The sequence below is a fragment of the Cariama cristata genome, unplaced genomic scaffold, assembly GCF_000690535.1.
Source record: "Cariama cristata isolate BGI_N322 unplaced genomic scaffold, ASM69053v1 scaffold1226, whole genome shotgun sequence".
NCBI lineage: Eukaryota > Metazoa > Chordata > Aves > Cariamiformes > Cariamidae > Cariama > Cariama cristata.
In genome coordinates, this window is record NW_009622519.1 from 317,404 (window position 1) to 338,399 (window position 20,996).

The following is a 20,996-nucleotide window of genomic DNA, read 5'->3' on the forward strand; positions in this document are numbered from 1 at the left end:
CTTTCACTAACTAGATGTACGCAACTTCATTAAAATAAAATACAGCTATGGATGGCAGGAAAAAGCAGAGTAAAGACTATACTTTAGAATTACGAAAAACAAAAGCAGCATTCAAACATACTTGAGCAAAACCTCAGAACTCGGCAAAACAACTCAAGATACTGAAAAGCTGTCTATACTATGTAAAGACAGTATTCTTCAGGAATGTGCAAGGAACCACAGAGACCCTAATTTTGACCCAAACATGGTTCCAGATCAGAACAAAATACCAGGACATAACATGGCATGCTCAAGGAACCACGACTACTACCAAGCTCAGGACCGCCAGAGAGAGAAATGTTAAAAAAAAAAAAATAATTGTTCACAAGTTCTTTTCTCACTTATCTACATACTCCTACACTGCAGGCACAGCTTCTGGCAGAGAGTGAGGAGCACAGAACACAGAGTAGTCTCGGTTTCCTCTCAGCAATGCCAAGTGGTCACTGCCTTCCAGGAAGATAAAGATAAAATCACAAATACTGAGGAACATAATTGCTATCTAGGCAGATCTAAGAGCAGTTCCTAGATGCAAGGTCTGACCGCACTCAGAAGAAAATTGGGTACACATCATCCGCTCTGTGAATCCCCAACTCTGAAATGCAACCTGGGCATACAGCTGCAGAGGAGAGCCATGATACCATCCAGGGAAAAAACAAACAAACAAACAAACAAAACAAAACCAAACCAAAACACACACACCTTCTTCTGGTCAAGTTAGCAAATCAAGATAGTAAGGTGTGTTGCAGAGCTCTCAGCCCACAGTCTATGTGCAGCCAACCTGACCCGCATTACACTAAAACCCTAAGCAATCACAGGCACATGAATGAAGAACACTCCCTTCCACGCAACAGAGCAACTGAATGTTTGCAGATGCAACCCTCCACCAGAAAGCATACCTACAAAGAAAAGGTTTAAGTGTGGTACTGCATCCAGCCAATAGATTGCATCCCAAATCCACCTAAGTGTGGGAGCTGGAGCCACTGAGATCCTGGATCCAAATCTGGCCAACTTCCCAACCTCAGGTGTCCTGCTGCAGTATTAAGTCTTTCATCTTGCTTTTTACTATAAATGGTAAACAACCTCACGATGGTTTTCCCATTCACCTCAACCATAATTTATCAGGGCAATACCATTTTAAACCAACTCATAGTTACCTGTCCTTACCGTAACAGCTTTCTTCTTTAATGAGAACTAGCCGCTGTCTATAACTCTAGACTACAGAATCAGAGGCTGCATAATGAGAGCCTTCACTGTTAAGTTATTGATATCAACATTTTGGCGGTTAACTAAGCAGGAAGTAGCTTTAACAGGCTTTCATCTCACATTTTGCTGTATGTATAGTTTTTTAAAATTTTTGTTGCCACTCACCAAAATTTCTCTTTGTTCTTCCAGATTTTTTAAGAAGTTTGAAAACTCATGAAGTGATGCATCTGTAATACAAAACCAGAAAAAAGTTTAATCACATTGCAGGATGGCATGGCAAAATATAGCCACTTAATAGTTCACTTCTTACCTACCTATGTATCTTTCATCATCTGTCTCTGCATCACCAATGAATTCAAATTTAAAGTCCCTCAGAGAATGGGCAAATTTTCTCTGGGCTGCTGAAAGGTCTGTAAGGAAAAAAAGCACAGATTGAAGGTTAGGGAATCCTTTTAAGAAGGCTGGAAGATGCCCCTACCCCTAGAATAATCAATTTTTACAAGAAACTCTTAACACAGGTCTGCCTAAGGGCATTACAAGACATCCAATATTGTCTAACCCTCTTCTGATCTCATCCAGGAATTTCTCGCGCAGACTTCTTCATACAAGGCTATATAGTAGAAAACAAGTGTGATCATGCGTACAGTATTAGGCCTATTCTTACACTTCACTATACCACAAAAGTTAGGGCACAGGCCATACAAACAGATCTGTAACTAGAGATGTTTAAGGCACAACACTCAAGAGTAAGTTGTGCCAGTTGTCTTACTCTGCTAACCTGAATTCACCAGTATATTTGTCAGCACAAATATGCATCTTAGGATTTTCTATATACTTTACATAGACAACTCTGCTACTAAAACACTTATACATAAACCAAATTTAAAAGAATTGTTGCACTGGAACTGACAATTCCATAGAGTTAAACTATACCAAATGTTAGTTAAATGCACAGCATTAAAATTAATTTTGTATAATAACTGTTTTGTAATATTCCTAAAACATTTTCTTCAGCCCAATTTCTACTTATTGTTGTTTGACGATTTGGGGTCGGAGGGCTGCACTCTTACATCCCTCAGGAAGTAATCAGACTATATTCAGCCACCATATCATCATTATAAACACTTATCAAAATTTATAAAGCTGTAAATAAGCAGTGTACACACACTTTTTTTCTGTTGTGCTGACATGTGCAGGTTGGGAATGTCACAAGTTCTGGAAGGGTGGAATTGCTCAATGGAGAAAAAAAAGGATCTATGTCCTGGTACACCCCTACCCAGTAGTAAAGGTTTTACTCACATTTTTATTGTCAGCCAAGGTTAAGGACAATTTGAAATATTTAGTTAATCTATAATCTTTTTCTTATCACATGCAGTTCTGAAGGGCTAAGAACAACTCTTTTAATGGGATCAGCTACGCATTTTGTTCTTTAACATTAACTGGAGCTAAAAGACTACAAACTTGGGCTTTTTTTGTTGTTCTTGTTTTGGTTTTGTTTGGTGTTCTGGTGGTTGTTTTTTTTTTTTCAAAAACAACTTTACGATAGGTCCTACATCCAACACATCATATGTTTTACCATGTGTCATAGTCAAGTACAGCTTCAACATACAATGCTGCACTGAAAGTTCAGCTCAACCACTTAAAAGGATAAGTCACAAACACTCTACAAACAGCAAGACACAACCTAAAATGAAAAAAGGCTTCCTGTTCCCTGCCATTCCACATTCTTTTCACCCGTTTCTCATTAGTTCTTTCCTCATCTACTGTGTAACAGCGCTGTTCCGTGTGATGCCACGCTGCCAAGTACTCGCCTCCCTTTTGCAACTGCTTCTAAAGCCTGTACATGGACCCTTCAACACAGGAAGCAGCAGGATACTGCACAGGGCTGAAGGAAGAAGGATAAGAAGGTTGAAGGAAAAAGTAACATAATTCCCATGTGAAAGGAAACATGGATATTTTATCTCAAATGCCTTGTGGGCTAAAAGGACTGCAAAAGAAACGTGTTCTGCCAGCTGTGAAAGACTTAAATATGGAAAATAACAATTTTCTTAAACATCTAATGTTACACTTATTTGTGAGCCAGGTCACAACACAAGGGTGAAAAGAGTTTATTTATGGAAGAATGGGTCCAACAACACACTCTCCCAAACTTACTCAGTTTTCTTGAATCCAATAATCCCCTACCAAAGCCCTGTCATATGAGAGCTGGCCCCATGCTAGAGGAAGGAATTGTTTATTACGTTTCCTCCCACTTGTAGAGGTGAAGTATTCAAATAATGTTGAGCGACGTACGTGTTAAGAGAAGGCATGCAGCACCACATGCACACACCACCTCCCTTTCCCCTTCGCAGACTGAAAGGGTACAAATACCCAAGTGGGCTAAGGGCTTTGATGAGCCCTTCTAGAGTGGTGCACAGCTGCATATCCCACCTCTCCACCAAAAGCCACCTCTCCGGTGACAGTGACAGCAGACAGAACCTGTGCCCATGCCCCGACTCTTTCAGTGCAAAGTCCAACATCTTTGGTCAAGTTGAGAAGTGGCTGAATCAAAAGCTTGAGCTTCTCACAGGATCAGAAAGCCACGTTCCTGCATTTCTCTTTACTGAGTCTAAGGGATTTAAAATTTCTGACCGAAGGGCTGAGTAGGTGGTTGGAAGCAGTAACCTTTTAACACACCAAAGCTAGATGTGCAGAGCTCCTGTATTAAGCCATGAAGACACATTAAATTTTTGCAACATCTTTCCACAAATCATCTCTGAAATGTTTAAGAACTGCTCCAGAGAATTTTGGAAAGCACCAGGAGGTGGGAGGAGGTTGGGGGTTTGAGACCCAGAAGAATGGCCTGATGGGGCAAAAAAAGCCACAGATACCTGCCTACTGAACCAACATGTAAAAGACAACAAAATAGGAAGAGATTTTCTGACAGATTTTAAGAACTTGGCACTTTCAACAAAGGTGAGAAGTCACTGGAGCAAAACAAAAACCAATCACATGTTGCAAGATGTAACTGGGAAGAAACAAGCCTCCTGACTGGGGAGAGAACACTCCAGTCATTTGGTTCAACAGACTGCTGCAACCATCAGAGTCCTAACTGTTGCCAAAATAAAGAGATTTTTATTCCTCCTTAGTCAGCTGATGTTAACTACAAGATTCATCCTCCAATCTTTATATATCATCCATTGGTCTCGTTTTATTTTAGCTAAATTTACATTGAAGGTCACATTCTGTTTTCATTCCTTATGCCAAAATAGTACTGGTCTAACATAAAACTAGCACCTTGCTGGCCAGAACCACTGGTGCCCAGTTATTCACAGGAATGGAAGAGTCTCTGGTCTGCCCCTTGCTAAACTACGAGAAACAAAACTGAGTTCTGAGCAGGGATGAAGGAAAACTTTTTCAAAAGGTCAGAGCAAGAATACTGAACTCATTTTGCTACAGCACAGGAAAAATTACAAGGATGGTGGCTAGACTCAAAAAGATAACACAGCCCTGTGTCGGATTTTCTTGCCATCTGACAAACCACGGTCAGAGAGAGACACTTGAGACCATCTGCAGTCAAACCTTCCACCGTGGGGCAAACAACATGAAATTGCTCCAGTCTTTACCCTGATAAATTCCACATATCCTACAGTACATACACAGATGTTCACGTAATTATAGGCATTTATAAAACTCTAAAAAAACAAACTAGATGCTGATATCATAAGTACTGTACTCTCTTACTATTGTGTTACGATTTAAATGCTGAGCATTGTTGCTTAAGTTAGAAATTTCATAAACATAACTTGGCTTTCTTCCATCCTATGTCAGAAGACCTTTACTACAGCAAAATTATTCGGCTGGCACTGACAGGTACATCCCAGTACTGTTCCACACCAGCATTAGAGCTTGCCAGACCAGTATGTGCTATATAACAGACTGAAAATGTATATGGATTCCAGTTGTGTACATCGGAATAAGAGGGCACATGAGTATGGTACCAAGCAGCACGGCCGATTACCCAAATACTGCTGCGGCCTACTTAAAAAACACAGTGCGAATTTAGGGGGCCAGAAAGTAATTATTTTATTCCCTTTAATCTCCACATTCTATACAGTACCACCAAATAGAAAGATATAGGAAGCAGTAATAGGGCTGTTGCTGGTCAAAAGCTGCTGCTCTTAAAGGGAGGAACAGGGCATTTAAAATCAAAGAGCATTTAAATATCACCCAAACACTAACACTCTTTAAATGTAGTCCTGGTGAACCCACAAGGAAGAGTCATTTTGAAGACTCACTTTCTTAAAACACTAAAAGAAACTAAGCTTCTGCTAAATGTTTGACCAAAAGACTGAAGAGAAAGACAGACACATTTCCAGATAAAAGAAGGGAGGAGCGACATAAGGACAGCAGGGCTTTTAATTTTCTCTCTTTATCAACGTTCATATCAGTCCACTGTATTTTTTCATGTTTGAAAGTAACTACTTAAAAACAGACCAGAAGAAACAGGAGCAGCTGCCAGTTTCCCCACTTTGTTCTGAAACACTTCGGTTACAAGCATCCCTCCCTATCAGCTCATCCTGAGCCAGATGCACTGCTGGTGCCCCACACAAATACCTCTATATTTTTCCATTTGGAGGAAAATATTTTAGTTCCTTATCTCAGTTGAGCCAAGCCAACACGACACCATTAGTTGCTAGGCGGTGGCCAACCCTCACTTACAGAACCAGACTCCAATCACTCCCTTTAAGATCAGTACTAACTAAACCAAAGTTCTTGCAGGAAGCAAGACAATATTGCTTCCTAAGGTTATCCTAGATCTCTTTTGCTTGGCAGGAGAATTACCTGCTTGTAACAGCCTTTTGTATTAGCGCTAATGCTTTTCTACAGCAAAATACAGATTTCTACCCCAAGCTTCACTTTTACTCTATCACGTTGATTCTTTAAGAAGGACAGGAATTACACTGCCATTCCTCATCCTTAACTACAGACCAAATTGACACTAACAAATAGGCTCCAGAAATGACAGATTTCTAGCAGCTTTATTTAACATGGGTTAAAATCGCTCTGGTCTCATTCAACAACACTCCCCTCAAAAAGCTAAAAGGTTAACAAATACTTTATTTAACTACCAAGCTTATCTTCCAGGCACGTTTTTACATTAAGGACTAATACTAGACTTCTCGATCTCTTTTCCTTGCAGTAGGCCAAGATCAGGCAAGCTACACACCACCGTGAAACAGGCAAGGACAAGTTCAGTGAGAGTCAGCCTCTCCCCTCTTCTTCCCAGGCATCAATCTCGCCTGAAAGAGCTAATGAATCAGCTTCAGAAGAACAGAGTACTTAAATCATTTGTCCAATAGCTGCGATGTGGCCTTGTATGACATTTTGTACAAAACATGTGCCATCTCAATGCTTACAAAAGCAAATCTGTGTTTCGCTTCTGTGTACCCTTTAGCAAGGTGAACAATGAATCTAATATAATCCACGACACTGAGAACATGAACAGGATTTAGTTACTACCCTAGTAAGGTGGATAAACAGGATTTACTTATCAACTTAGCAGATGCAAGCCATGTGGCAGATTCTTAAGAGCAGTAACACATTCCAACTCCCTAAAACCAAACAAACTTTTTACTACTCATTTTTATCTGATAAGTATATTGAAAGAATCACCAAAACAGAAGACAATGACAATAAAGCTAAAACACAAAGTTATTAATTCCCCTCCAAAACCAGAATGGAAATCAAGTTCAAAGACTAAAATGTTTCTAGAGTCCTGTTTTGACAACGTCACACTACCCACAGCAACTCAGGAGTTTCTGAAAGCTTAGCAAATTCAGGCATAAGGATTAAAAATCAACTCATTACTGACTTGTCAAGTAGCTCAACTTCCCCCTCCCCCCAGCATAATAGAGCACAAGCATATTTGGACCATCCCACACCTTTAAAACCACTAAGAAAAACCACAACCTCTCGCCATTTCAGTTTAATTCAATCGGTGACGCAGCATTCTGCTGCTGCTGCCCCAAAGGCACCTTTCCAGCCGCAGCTCCCAGGCAGCCAGCAGCTGACAGCTTCACACCCTCCACATTCACATCCTCCGGTCCAAAACAAATCTACACCAATTGTACCAAAGTGATCATCTGTTTTATTATTTACTAAAATCCCTCAGAAATTTGGTGTCAGAACAAAGTTACTCTAGATCAAGTTTACATGCAGACGTGCACACATAAATGAAAGTTTAAATTTTCAAAATACAACAAAAAGGAAGAAGAGTTAGCAAACAGCAACAGTAATATTTTAGGAAAAGTCTTTCAAATTTTAACATGGAAGTGTTTTTGTTAAATAATTAAAAAAGCTTTGCATTTCAGCAAACAGAAAAAAAGACATTTCAAGAATAAAATGAAAAACAAACCCCCCTAAAGTAATTTATATGTAAATACAAGAAATTAGTAATTATTTTAGGAATCTTAATCTCTAATGGAATTTTTAACTCGTCACAGATAGGAACTGATGTCACTCTTCTGTTACACCAGAAGTCCAAATTCTGTCATGACTTTCCCAACTAATGACAACAGGAAGTGAACATCTAGAAGCCAAAAAAGAAAAGCATGTTTTTGCTGTCCAAGAAAAAGAGAGAAAACTGAATATTGGGGCAATGAACATCATTCTTCAGAACAATGCCTCTGTTAGGAACTGACTGGTCTTAAATGTTTCTTCCACAGTGTTTGATGTTCCCTGTTACCAGTTTTAGTGCATGCTGGGGTCATTGATTGTGGCATAATTGTGACACAAGTAAAAACAGGCTATTTAGCCTGAACAAGCCACACGTAAACGGCATGACAGAGATATCATAAACTTCTCCCTGCTTCTTAAGAGACAAAACCATCCAATTTTTGCAATATTTCTATTTTATAGGTTGCTCCTGTCATACTTTATGATTTTTCCTTCTTTCAAACACATAATCCCTTGCCTCATCTAGTCTAAATGCCACTACTCTCCACATCTATCAAAATAGGCAAGTTCGGAAAGCTTTCCGATTTTAGCAGAGTAGACTCTTATTTTCATAGATACGCAAAATGTTTTAGATGCCATAACCTCCAACCACTGGTTTTGCCTGTAGAAAGTATGCAGCACAGAAACATAAAACATATATCATCTTATCTACCTTCTCTACTTCTCCAACTTTCACCGGTGAAAACAGACTTTGCTCATTTCTCCCTACCCTTGCAAGTACATGGGTACAAACTCAACTTTCACCGGTGAAAACAGACTGCTCATTTCTCTCTACCCTTGCAAGTACATGGGTACAAACTCCATGTTCTCCCACATAAAGAATCAACTAATTAACATGTTAATTACCATATATGAAATATCACTAAGTAGCATCTTATGCAAGTACGGGCTAAACTGCCAAATCATGCTGGTGGTGTCCCTCGGTCACACCACACCTCCTCGGGCTCTGGTTATTTGCCTGTTTTTGCCTTTTTAGCTGGATCTTTGAAATCAGCAAGCCAGCCCTACTCCACCCCGCCAAGGGCATTTTCCTCTGCATCGCAGGCAGCAGGCGAACCAGCACATTTAGTATCTCAGTGGAGATTAAGGCTCTCCCAGAGCATCTCCAACAGCTCTTACAAAAAAGCGCACCTCTCTGCCAGCTCAGATGGTGACTAAATCTTTCGGTTCTGCTCTTCAGGAACACAGCACGAGTTACAATTCATGAAAGAAAAAGACAAGCTGCATCCCTGGCCCTACAACCCTGCCAATAAATTCCCTGCTTCAGGGATGAAGAAACGTTCCTGCAACCACCCTGACACAAGACCCATATCTGAAAGGCTCTGCTGAAGGCTCAGGCAACTGTGACAGAAGTTACTGTGGAGTACCACAAAGACAATTTGTCTTCAAAGGAACCACAACCATCTTCCTGATCCTTACAACCTCCATGCCTCTGACAACAAGACAGATCAAGAAATGTAGTAAATTAGAAAGCAAGGACTAAGAAAAACAAATTTGCAATGCAGAAAACTATAAGAGCACTCCACCAAATTCACATGGTTCCCAAAGATAAAAACCAGCAGTTCAGGATTTGCTGCAAAGGTTTCCCTGTATCATACTGCACCACATGGCAGCAAGATGGACACCAATGTAATGTATATAATCTGTTCCCAAAAGAAAACGCTGCATCAGTCCAGAAGCAATAGTTTGAACACACAATTCCAAATTACTCGTACCATCAAAGCTTCCACTGGTAAAACTTTCTACAATACCTTCAGCTCTATAAGTAGCACAGACCTGGGGACTGTCTTCCAAAAGTGACTGAATCAGAGAATGTGAGATGAAAACACTCCTTTTCAGAGATCAGGATGTTACTATTATTAATATAAAGATGTATGAATTCAGAAGGTGAGATTACACTTCTAGTAGTGAATTTTCTAGCAGAAATTTACAACTAGCATCAGTCTTTTATAAGACAACTCTAATCACTAAATTGAACATAAATTTCGAGATGTTGTAGTCTTCAGTTCAAATTCTTGTCAAACACCACAGATCTGAAGGTCCTCCCGCATTTATTCATGGTTTCTTTACTCAGTTATTCTGTAGGATGACTATGTTCCTGTTTCACAAGCCCTTTATATCCTAAATGAAGCTATTGATGTCTCGAGTGTAATTTGCAAACAAGCAAGGGTGTTCAGTAGCACGCAGATCAGAGGACCATACTGCTTAAGGATGAAAAATTGTACTAAATAACTGAAAACATTCTCCTCAACTGGGAAATTCTGTAAAAGAATGTTTTAATTCTGGAGTATTGCTTTCTTTCCCAGACAATAACTATAATGTTTACATAAACCAGAATATATTGTGTTGAAATATTATTTTGAAAAGAAAAGACCAATTCACTGTTGTACTGAAGCTCAATTTTGCCATTATATTCTCCAACTTAGAAAAGAGTTTTGTGGTTGGGGGGCAACCCCACATAACCAAATCTATACTCTGAATACAGACAATGAAGCACTGACCCCTCACCACTCATCTTAAATGAGACATTCTCTGAATTCAGAGCACTGTTCAAAATCCAAATAACTAACAGGACCTGTCTACCGAATTTCTTCAGTCATCAACATTCACTCATGGCAGTCAGGTAAAGTTGTTACATCAACACAGCAGGAGGACCTGACCCATCGCCAGGGCACAGAGATTTCCCCCTTCCAAGAAATAGGACTGACTTCATTATTTGAAGTCTATTGTCTTAGAAAGTGCACATTTGACTGAAACTTTATGTGCTTGAGAAAGTTGGAGAAGGAGAGTAGCTCAGCCTGGGATGGGAAGGTCACAGCAAACATGCCAGCTTGCAGGTTTTTCACATGCCGCATCTGCTGCCGTTGAGCATGGACATCATCTCAGAGAGTTCCCATCCAATAAATAGTTTCAGCAAGATCTTTTTTTCCTCCACAGCAGCAAGCAAGGGAGGGAAAAACAAAACAAAACAACTTTTCCCCACAGTCTCTAGGGAAATGAATCCTGACCAGTATTTCACGCAATAAAGGCCTTTTTCCAGGCAGAGCTCTCTGCCTGCTTAGTTCCAGCCAACTGCAAACAATGCAAGTGCTAGTGCTTTTCACGAGAAGTCAGAAGGCAACTCCGTAATGGGAAGTGGGTAGCCAAAGCACAAGGTGAGCTAGAAGCCACCTCCCTAATGAACGACTAGAGTTAAGTATTTTTATCATCTTTAAAAGCACATGCTGTTTAACTGACAGTTTGAAATATTTTATGGAGCTGTACATCAAGTTTGCAGAAATGTCAACATTAAACATGAAAATCTTTGCAAAAAAAAAGCAAGCATCAGTCACAATGTTTTCTCTCTTCAAAACGGCAGATACCTCAAAACATTGTCACTTGCATGGAATTACTGCCTGTCTGAACATTTGGATATGTAGACAAAAACTCACAAGGAGATCAAAATTGCAAGATACTGTGATTTCTCCACAACAAAATATGCCCAAACACGCACTCAGCACACCCGCACACGTATAATTAGAGTTTTATATGACATGACTACCAAACACTTTGTCATCAGGAACGCCATAAAAGCTTCAGAAAATAAAGTTACATTTTCACCAGTTCCTCTGCTCATGAGTCACGACAATTAAGTAAAATTCTTCCAGTAGGCTGAGAAAGACCCTAGATAGTACAGCTTTATTTTCCCAAGCACAACAGGATTCAAGTAGGAGAAGACAAGAGGAAAACACAATGAGGAATCAGACAAACGTGCAGTTGAGATGTGTGATTCAACAAACAATGCCCAACCTTTCGGCTATTTATTTACTTATTTATTTATTAGAAGGTGAGATTATAGTGCATTTTGGAAAATACTTGACAGATTAGGGCAAGTAATCTTCAGCATCAAGAAGGATGGGATGACCACAACAGGCCCCCAAAGAGGGATGGATTCAAGAATAACTTTGCTGTAACTAGACACAGAAGTGAAATGAATCTGAGTCTTGACAGAGAAAACAGCTGGCAGCAACTTTGGTGCAGAGGACGGCCTGTACTCACGTCATATAGTTTCCAGAAAAAGCACTGGGCAGCATAGCAGTGGGTAGCTAAACTAGATGCCCAAATTAAAAAAAGGTTTTACTACATACTTTTCTAAAACTCTCAAACGGGGATTTTACATGTAAAGCAACGCAACAGTTGTGTGTCAAAAGGAAATCTTTCTGATAGCTCTCACATGAGCTGTATCTGGCTAAACCATATTAAAACTGAAGCTTCTAATTAGGTCAGACCAAAAGCACATACATACACCACAGAATAGTTCAACATCCGTATACTGGATACAGGATTCCTTTAAATAAATAAAGCCAGCAGAAAGCACTGATAGACATGAAAAGTGAAAGTAAAGGATGAGCCTCCCATTCATTCCCCTTTCACTGCTCTCACTGTCGCTCTTTTAAAGGTGTTGCTAGAGGAAGCCCTGATGCTCCAGCATCATTTCACCTGCCAGCTTCTCTGATTATTGCAATTTATATGCCTGGGCAGAAGAATAAATTTATTGGTCCTGCCATCAATAATCGCTAACAGAGCTTGCCAGGAAATATTTATTTAAATATTCAACTATGTAGTATGGTATATGCCAAAAGAGAAACTTTACTTATCTCTGGTCTGGATACTTGTGCAATATTTGAACTCTATGTGCGAAGAAATCCTGTAATCCTTCTGTCAGTTTCAGATCAGAAATCTTATAAGAGGCCAATAAATCAATTGCAGGATATAATTATGTATATAAAAGAGACACACAGTCATACCTACTAACTCTGCTTAGGAAAAAACCTTTGACCTTAAAGTTACTGTCACACAAGCATGTGAAAGCCTCGCTGCTCTGGGATTTCACTACATTTCTCCAAAATGAGTTTCCAGTCTGGATATCAGTGGCAACTGGTTCCCAAATCAAAGATCACTAAATGATCAAAACCCCAAAACAGAATAATTGAGCAAAAGCAATTTAGGTAGCCAAGAGCAGCCACCATCTCCTCGTGAGGAGCACAAGGCATGAAAAAAACATCTTGTAATCCTACACAGCTATACCAACATAACTTCTAAGCAGGAAACAAAGCCGTTTGTTTAGTCTTCTAACGCAACTTTCATATTTCATTCTGTTTTCAAACAAAAGGAAGACTTACAGTATATAACACAGTACGAATCTTTTTTAGATTACTTACATCCTTTATGCTTTGACACAAGAATTAGCTTAAATTTACTATCTTGGTTTTAGAGAAAAGTCAAGCTGGTTTTGTTTCTAAATGAACGTAATGTCTAAAATTTGAGAGCGAAAGTACTAGCATACACAACTTTTTTTTATTTTTCCATAACTTCACTCTTCCAGCTGCATTATTATGCATTCTGCCTTTCTGACATAAAGTGTTCTCATGACAGAGAAGATAATGCAATTTCTTGCATAAGTTGAGCAATACCGTGAAAGTATTCACAACCTCTCTTAGAAACTACCACCTATTTCCTGCACTGGAAGTGACTATTCTCAGCACTTTGATGATATGAGGAACACTTTATATAATACAGTAGGAGTACAGAAGTTCAGTACTCAGTTCAGTGTTGTTTGAGTTTCACTAATGGAAGCTGAGGAAAAAAGAATGAGCCAGCAGTTCCAAAGGAAAGCTGTTTTATAAAATGTTTGGATTTGTGAAGCTTCTATCATCATTTCTGGGGTTGAGGTATTACTAAGCTTCAGAGGATTTGTTTATTAAACAGGAAGTATTGATTTTTGCTTTGACTTTCTTCCCTGGACCCACCATCAACAGTTTATATTCAAGTACTATCCCTGCTTATCGTCAGCCAAAGGATCCACAACCCTGCCTTGCTAGCCCAGGCATATTCAGCATACTCCAAAGCTTTAACCGCATGTGTCAGAGCAAGTGAGAAGTGGAGAGAAGGGGAGCAGAAGACTAAAGCTGACCCACGACTGACCACAAATGTTGTCAAATTAAAAATCTAAGCATAGGCTCCCTTCTCTAAAACAAGACAAAATGAAAAAAAAAATCCATTCTACCAGTCCAATAGCTCAAACAAGGAGCTGTTTGGACATCGACAATCTACGTTATAGAACCATAGAATTGTTTAGGTTTGAAAAGACCTTTAAGATCATCGAGTCCAACCGTTAACCTCGCACTGCCAAGTCCACCACTAAACCATGTCCCTAAGCACCACACCTACACGTCTTTTAAATACCTTCAGGGATGGGAACTCCACCGCTTCCCTGGGCAGCCTCTTCCAGTGCTTGACAACCCTGTCGGTGAAGATATTCTTCCTAATATCCAGTCTAAACCTGGTGCAACTTGAGGCCGTTTCCTCTTGTCCTATTGCTTGCTACTTGGGAGAAGAGACCGACCCCCACCTGGCTACAACCTCCTTTCAGGTTCTTGTAGGGAGCAATCAGGTCTCCCCTCAGCCTCCTCTTCTCCAGACCAAACCCCCCCAGCTCCCTCAGCCGCTCCCCATCAGACTTGTGCTCCAGACCCTTCACCACCTTCGTTGCCCTTCTCTGGACTCGCTCCAGCACCTCAAGGGCTTTCTTGTCGTGAAGGGCCCAGAACTGAACACAGCCCTCGAGGTGCGGCCTCACCAGTGCCGAGTACAGGGGGACGATCACTGCCTTGGTCCTGCTGGCCACACTATTCCTGATACAAGTCAGGATGCCATTGGCATTATTGGCCACCTGGGAACACTGTTATATGTATAATATTCATAGAAGAACTCCAAATTTCAATGCCGTTGCCTGAAATTACTACAATACAAATAAGGGATGATAAATCACACAATCTGAAGGAAATGCTTCAGCTTTCACCAGTGAACATACTGTGTCTGTACAACACAGGAAGGGAGTTACACACAGCATGTACACCTACATACACAGAATTGTTCCACAGAGGAAAAAAACCCACTGTGTTCTGCATGCCAGCTGTACTGGCTTTATAGCTCAAGCTATAGCACTCACTGGTACAAACTGTCCTGGCTGCTCACAAAACTTTAAATGTGCATGCCTTGTAAATCAGATTATTTATTCATACATCAAGCTTGGAATCAAGCAGAAAACAACCAAGATGATGGAAGAAAGGAAAGTAATTAACTAACAATCCTTGACATCAAACAAAACAAACATTTGAAAAAAGGCAATAAACGTGAAATATTATGACGAACTGTGGAGACCTGACTAGGTCTAAATTTTATCAGGCTGATAGGGAAGATTAAGTAGTTGTCCTCTGTTTGTCCCACCCTCTGCCCCCACATGCACTACAAAAAAAAAAAAAAAATAGAAAATGTTACCAGTTAAAATCATCATTGAGCTTACGCAACTGCCATGTGACTCACCTCAGTTTATGCATTTAGAGTACAAATCAACAAGAAAGCAATTTGTTTGGCAGACGTTTCAGTGAAAAAGGCTCATTTGTAAACTGTATTAAAAATAACAACCAGATTTAAACAGTTTTCTGTGGATCCCACTAAAGAGATGGTGCTTAAATACTGTCCAATTTCTGGCTTGAGGCAAATCAACAGACTTTCAGTCTCAAGTGACCAAACCTGTGTCTTTTGAAATGGAAACGTAAGCAATGACTGCTACATGGAAACTACTTATCTCTGCAAAGTAAAAAATCATAGGCTGTTAAGGAAAAATATGCACTTAAGACTTTTTTTTAAGTTTTCCATATATCATAGGCCTTTAGAAAAATAAACAAGCAAAGTTTTTGAAAGCAAAGTCACTTTGAGTCACAGATTCTCAAGCCTCTAGAGGAAAGAGGATTAGCGAGGTAAATTGACCATAAACTGGGAACCTCCAACCCATAAATCTCGGTATAACAGCAGTAGGATCATGGGGCGCTCTGTGCAAAAGAGAGGCACAGCAGAAAACCCTAACCTAGCAAAGCCACATTGAAGGCAAACTTCAGGGACTTAAAATCACAACCACCATGCTGGGACACTCCAGTTATTGCATGCTTCTATAACAATTTGCAGCCTCTCTATTTTAGGGAGATTGATTTCCACCCCCCGCCCCCCCTCTATTTTTAGTTCTTTCTTTCAAGGAGAAAAAAAATAAATCAGATGGGGAAAATAGAATCTAAAATAAACTATGAATTACCCTGGATGGTAGAAGAAACTCCTTTCTCCTTTTTTAAAGCTCTCTAATTAGCACAAGTGACAAGAATGGTCAGAGAGGCAGAGCAGCATATATATTCCTGAAAGCATGTAGTAGTACACAAGGAAGACAGGTTAATGTTGCTACAGAGTTACTTATAAACATCAAACCTGAGGGGGGGAGGCACGATTTTGGGTTTGTTTGGTTTTGTGTTTGGTTTTGGTTTTTTTTCTTTTTTTTAACATCCTCTCCCTTCTCTGACTTTTTCCTTTAAATGAAAAAAAAAAACCCAAACCTCTGTCTTTCCAAATGCAATACCTCTTGATTTCTCATAATTTTTATATTACACTGATTTCAGCTGCAAAACCAAAACCTTTAACAAATACTTATCAAAGTTCTTTATCAAAACACACAAATTAACTATGAGATAAGAGTCATCTGCGCAGTGATGAACACCCTAAAATTAACCTGGGTAATAAAATCAACCCCACATTTCAACAGATATGGGAGCGGCAGAGTTATTGGACAATGTAAAATACATAATTCCCTAAATTAGACCTTTCAATCTGGCTCCTTCAGTAGCCTGTTCCTTCCCACACTCAAGGGGGAAAAAAACCCTACAACTCAGACTAACATGGAGGAGGCACAGACTTTCCATATATTCAAAGTCATAAGCCGAAAGCAAGAGAGCGAAAGACAGACTGACTGCCAGTGCAGTGATTACTCAGCTAAGTCCAGTCACAGGACAGCACAGGATTTAGCTACACTGCCCTACTTCCCCCCTTCTTTAAGTACCTGACATTAAAAAAGATGCAATATCGAAAGTTACTTTTCCAATGGAAAACACACTTCTTGTCCTAGAGAACAGCAATAATGGTATTCTCCTCCTCTCCTCCCTCAGAAAGATAAAACCCCAAAGAAACCATTACAAGAACTACTTGAACAAGTTCTGTAGCTAGAGAAACAGCAACCGTATCACCAGGCATAAAAGTGTTCCCTCAGGTTTTGGTCTCCTGTCTCACCACAACCATGCCCAATCTTGTTCAGCAGACAAGAGCTGTCAAGGTGACCATTTGGGATGCAGAATACAAACTAGGGATTTAATCCCACCTGTCTTTCCAAGCATCACCATAATCTAAACGCCTTCGTTTTAAATACACACACAAGAGAGGCACATCTTATATGTACAGCTACATAGACAGTTGGACATCCTGCTATGCTTTCTACACTAAAAAACCAAACCAAAATGAAACAAGAAAAAAAAGAAAAATCCACCAGGACACTCTGCAAACATTTCACAGCTAGTCTCCTTAATGCAAGATAACCATCCATTAGCATACTTGAAAAGTCTGCGCTCTCCCCTGAAGAGCCACCATGAATGAACACAGTATCCTTGATCCAGCCACAACTCATGGCAGCCTCCGCTCTTCAACTGACAAAGCTAGTATTTCTCACAGGCAGTTTCAGATGGCCAACTGGGAGCATCTGTGAAGAACATTTTTTAGCTTTGGGAACCGTTTGTGTGTCTGGAGCACCACCTTTATGAGAAAACTTCCAAGCACTTGGAACAACAGCTATACATTGTTGTTACAGAGCAGTAACACGGATGGTCTGCCATGTCAAGTTCAGTCCTGCAATAACAGCATGCTCAAGAGCTACTCAACACATATGTATTTAAAAAACAAACATAATTAGTAGAATATTGTGAAGTAGGTATCCCACAGCGAGCTTTGGAAAAGCTGGCAGTAGTTTTCTGATGAAAGACAAGAGTCTATCACAAGACAAACCAAGTACACTTCCATTTGCTCAAACCTTATTTCATATAATTCACATCTCATTTGCCACGAAAGGCGATGAAGCCCAAAAGAAAGGAGTCAAGAACCCCAGTTTTGTATCTCACTTGCACTGCTGCTTTGTAGTTGTGGGACTATGCTATCAATAAAATGTCCATAAAAAAACCATAAAAGTCAATAAAAAGTCAGTAAAACAAAGAGGCTAGCCTCATTCAATCTACCATATACAGAAATATGGCAGCAAATACTGGAAATCCTAAAGTGTTCAGTGAATGCGTTTGGCAATGACAGCTGGAAAAGGTATTTGTTGATTTCTGTAGGAAGCAGGAGCTCCCAACCTAGTCCTCATCACGTAAATCAGTTTCTAACAAACTGCAGCCCATGAACTGTTGGCAGACCACAAAGACAGAAGTGGTCCACAGCTGGTCCTCAGAACCACAGTGAACAACCAAATGCACTGTACCGGTACTAGCGACGATCCCACTAGGTCACATCATCTAACGCAACGTTTTTATGTTAGGATGAATGAATGAGAGATGCATTCAAAAGTCAACCATGCTTAGCTCCTCTGAAGAAATAAAATTTGAAATAAAAATTGAAGATAAGGTGGCAGTTCACGGCCTCTTGCTTTTTCTTCTCCCCACAAACAAAAGCTCTTTAGGAATGTTGCAGAAAGCTGCAACATACGTGAAAGATCCCACAGCCCAGGAACACATTTGCTTTAAAATTCCTTGTTAATCTCATTCTCTAGTCCCAGTTAGCACCAAAAAATAATTCCTACACAAAAAGTTCCTCAATGTCTTTCTTCCTTCATTTACTAATATTTCTTCTTATGTGCAGGTTTTATACTAAAATTATTGCTGAAGCAGGGGAAAAGAACCCTCATTTTAACATATTAGCTGTGATATTCCAAAATAAATTGGGTTCTTAAGCAGCATTGGGCTCCACGTTCATTAGTCAAACTCAAACTACTATTTTCTACTCTGCCCATTTAAACTGGCACTTTTCCGCAACTTGCAAGAACAAGATACAATACACATAACACAATCTGCAAACACAACTCAATGAGAAGCACTCGTTCAAGGTCTAGACTGTTCCAACCTGTTCCATTGCTGTTCTGAGCATGTCCAGTGCAAAATGTTATCAAGAGCCACAGCCCACAGCACCTTGCCTGCTTCACAGATTGTCTACGTACACCACCTCTGCTTTTCTCAGACACTTTGCTGGGGAAAGCGTGCAGGTAGGCAAAAGAGAACCTCTTATGGTCGGATGGGAGAGCAGTCACACAAGTAGCACCTTCCAGATTCTAGGGGGCGAGACGAGAGGCAGATAAAGCAGCTCAGTGGGGCTCAGCAGCACAGGCCAGGCCACTAACATAGTCACGGTAGGTTTGTACTTGCTCCTACTAGGATCACGATGATTTAGGGTTACCTGCATTTAGAAAAAAATTACAGTATCATGGCAGTATTGTTTCTCACCATCTTGCACAGATGAAGACCATGCTGGCACAGAAATCTCAGGCAGGATCAGTCAGAAACTACGTAACAAAGAACATTAAGCCTTTAATGATGATCAGCTTCAGCAACTAAGGCTGCTTTACTTTTGAATTGGCACTTTCGGTCAGGATTCACTCTGTTGATAAAGCTTTAGAGCTCTATGCCTACCCCATGCTTGTGATTCTCCAACTGCAGTCCACTGGACCTCTAGTAACCTGCAAAACCTGTTAGATGTGGTTCATTGCAACTCCATAAAATTATAAGCTCTCCTACCTTTCTATCCAAAAGACCGAGGTCCATGAGAAATTTTGAGGGTTGACACCAGACAAAACAAAAGGGGGGGGGAGGAGGGTGGTTGAGTAGTTGTATATGGTGCAAACTCTATGGGAAAAAAAATCCTGTGCACAGACCCGTAAGTGCCACTTCATTTCATCTTGACAGAGGTGTTTTGCAATGCTCTTTCAAGAGCAGGAGTGTCCCACTATGAGAAATGCAACAATCCCAGTTCGACACAGACTTGCTGACTCCTATTTACCTTTGTTCTTATTTGTGTTGACTAAGAGCAAGATGAGAAAATACACATGACTGCTGGAGAATAGGTATCAAAGATCTTTGTTGGTCAATAATAAAACTCTCCATATCAGCATTACAACTCCAGCTCTCCAGAAACAAGAGATCTACTGAGAAAATTGACTGTAAATTGCTGTCTTGGGTTTTTACTTCCAAATTCATTCCAACAAAGTCAGGATATTTGCAGCCATATCAGAAATAATTAGTAAGATGTGTAGCTAAGACACAGATACCCTGTTTGAATCTTCTAGTTTACATGTCTACAACCATTTTTTTTAGTTATCAACAAAGGTAGAGCCAGGACCAGAGTCTTTCACTGAATAGAAAAATAGTCCTGTTGTTTTGACTACCTGAAATTTCAAAATTAATACAATGGAAACAGAGAAGAATAAAGAAAAATGAAGGCAGGACACAGGCACAAATTTGGAGAGTATCTGCCTGACTCAACACATAGATGGCTAGTTTTAATTATACAAAAATGTATTGCCAGATACACAGCATATCTGTACACAGTGTAATCTATTCATTACATAAACATGCTTAAAGCAGACCCAAATTAAAATAATCAATGTATAGTTCAAAAGACTGGCATAAGATTATTGTAAAACATTGAGTAATCTCACCTTTTCCAATTCCATAATCTCTTTGTTTCATCGCGCACTCTAGAGTATCGGGATGAGCTACACTTTATGTCACTATCACCGCATTATGCTTCAGTCAAAAGCACGCAGCCCAACAAAGTGCTCGTGAGTTAAAGAATTGAAACTTTATTTTATTTTCCTCACATTGGAAGATGCCACCTAATCATGATCCAAACATGAGGAGAATTACTCACATAAGGCATTCGGAGAGATACTGTGCGCAAGTGTTGCACTGAACAGTATCTTGAACTACACTTGCACCATGAAACATGAAAGATCATTTAGCTCCCCGCCTTCCTCCGCCAATTCATTCAGGTGAAAGCAGCTCTGAAGAGCAGCACACAAAAGTCCAGCCAGCTCCCTTGCTTCCACATTATGAAGTAACATGAAACACACCTCCCCTCACACAGACAGTTTCCACTTCCAAGCTAAACACTGATGACCTGTACTTTCATTAACTGCTGTCTTGTTGATCCCGGAGGATTTAACACATTCAAAAGCCAGAACAAAGTTCAAACCAGGATGATAACCCCGGCAACATGTGACAGTAGAGCTGGGGAAAGGCCCATACACAGAAAGAAAACCTCTCTGCCCCAGTTCACCAAGTATTTCCAAAAGTAGACCAGGG

General features: G+C 40.1%; 1 protein-coding gene across 1 annotated transcript in view; it reads right to left on the reverse strand.

Moving 5' to 3' along the window:
• ARHGAP10 (Rho GTPase activating protein 10) overlaps positions 1-20,381 on the reverse strand; it is a 123,402-nt gene extending 103,021 nt beyond the window's left edge. The window contains exons 1-3 of the mRNA XM_009702351.1: positions 20,351-20,381; positions 1,557-1,652; positions 1,408-1,469 (exon numbers count right to left, since the gene is read on the reverse strand). Of these exons, the coding sequence (XP_009700653.1) occupies positions 1,408-1,469; positions 1,557-1,652; positions 20,351-20,381 (189 nt within the window). The remainder of the gene's footprint in view (positions 1-1,407; positions 1,470-1,556; positions 1,653-20,350) is intronic.
• Positions 20,382-20,996: the final 615 nt, after the last annotated feature.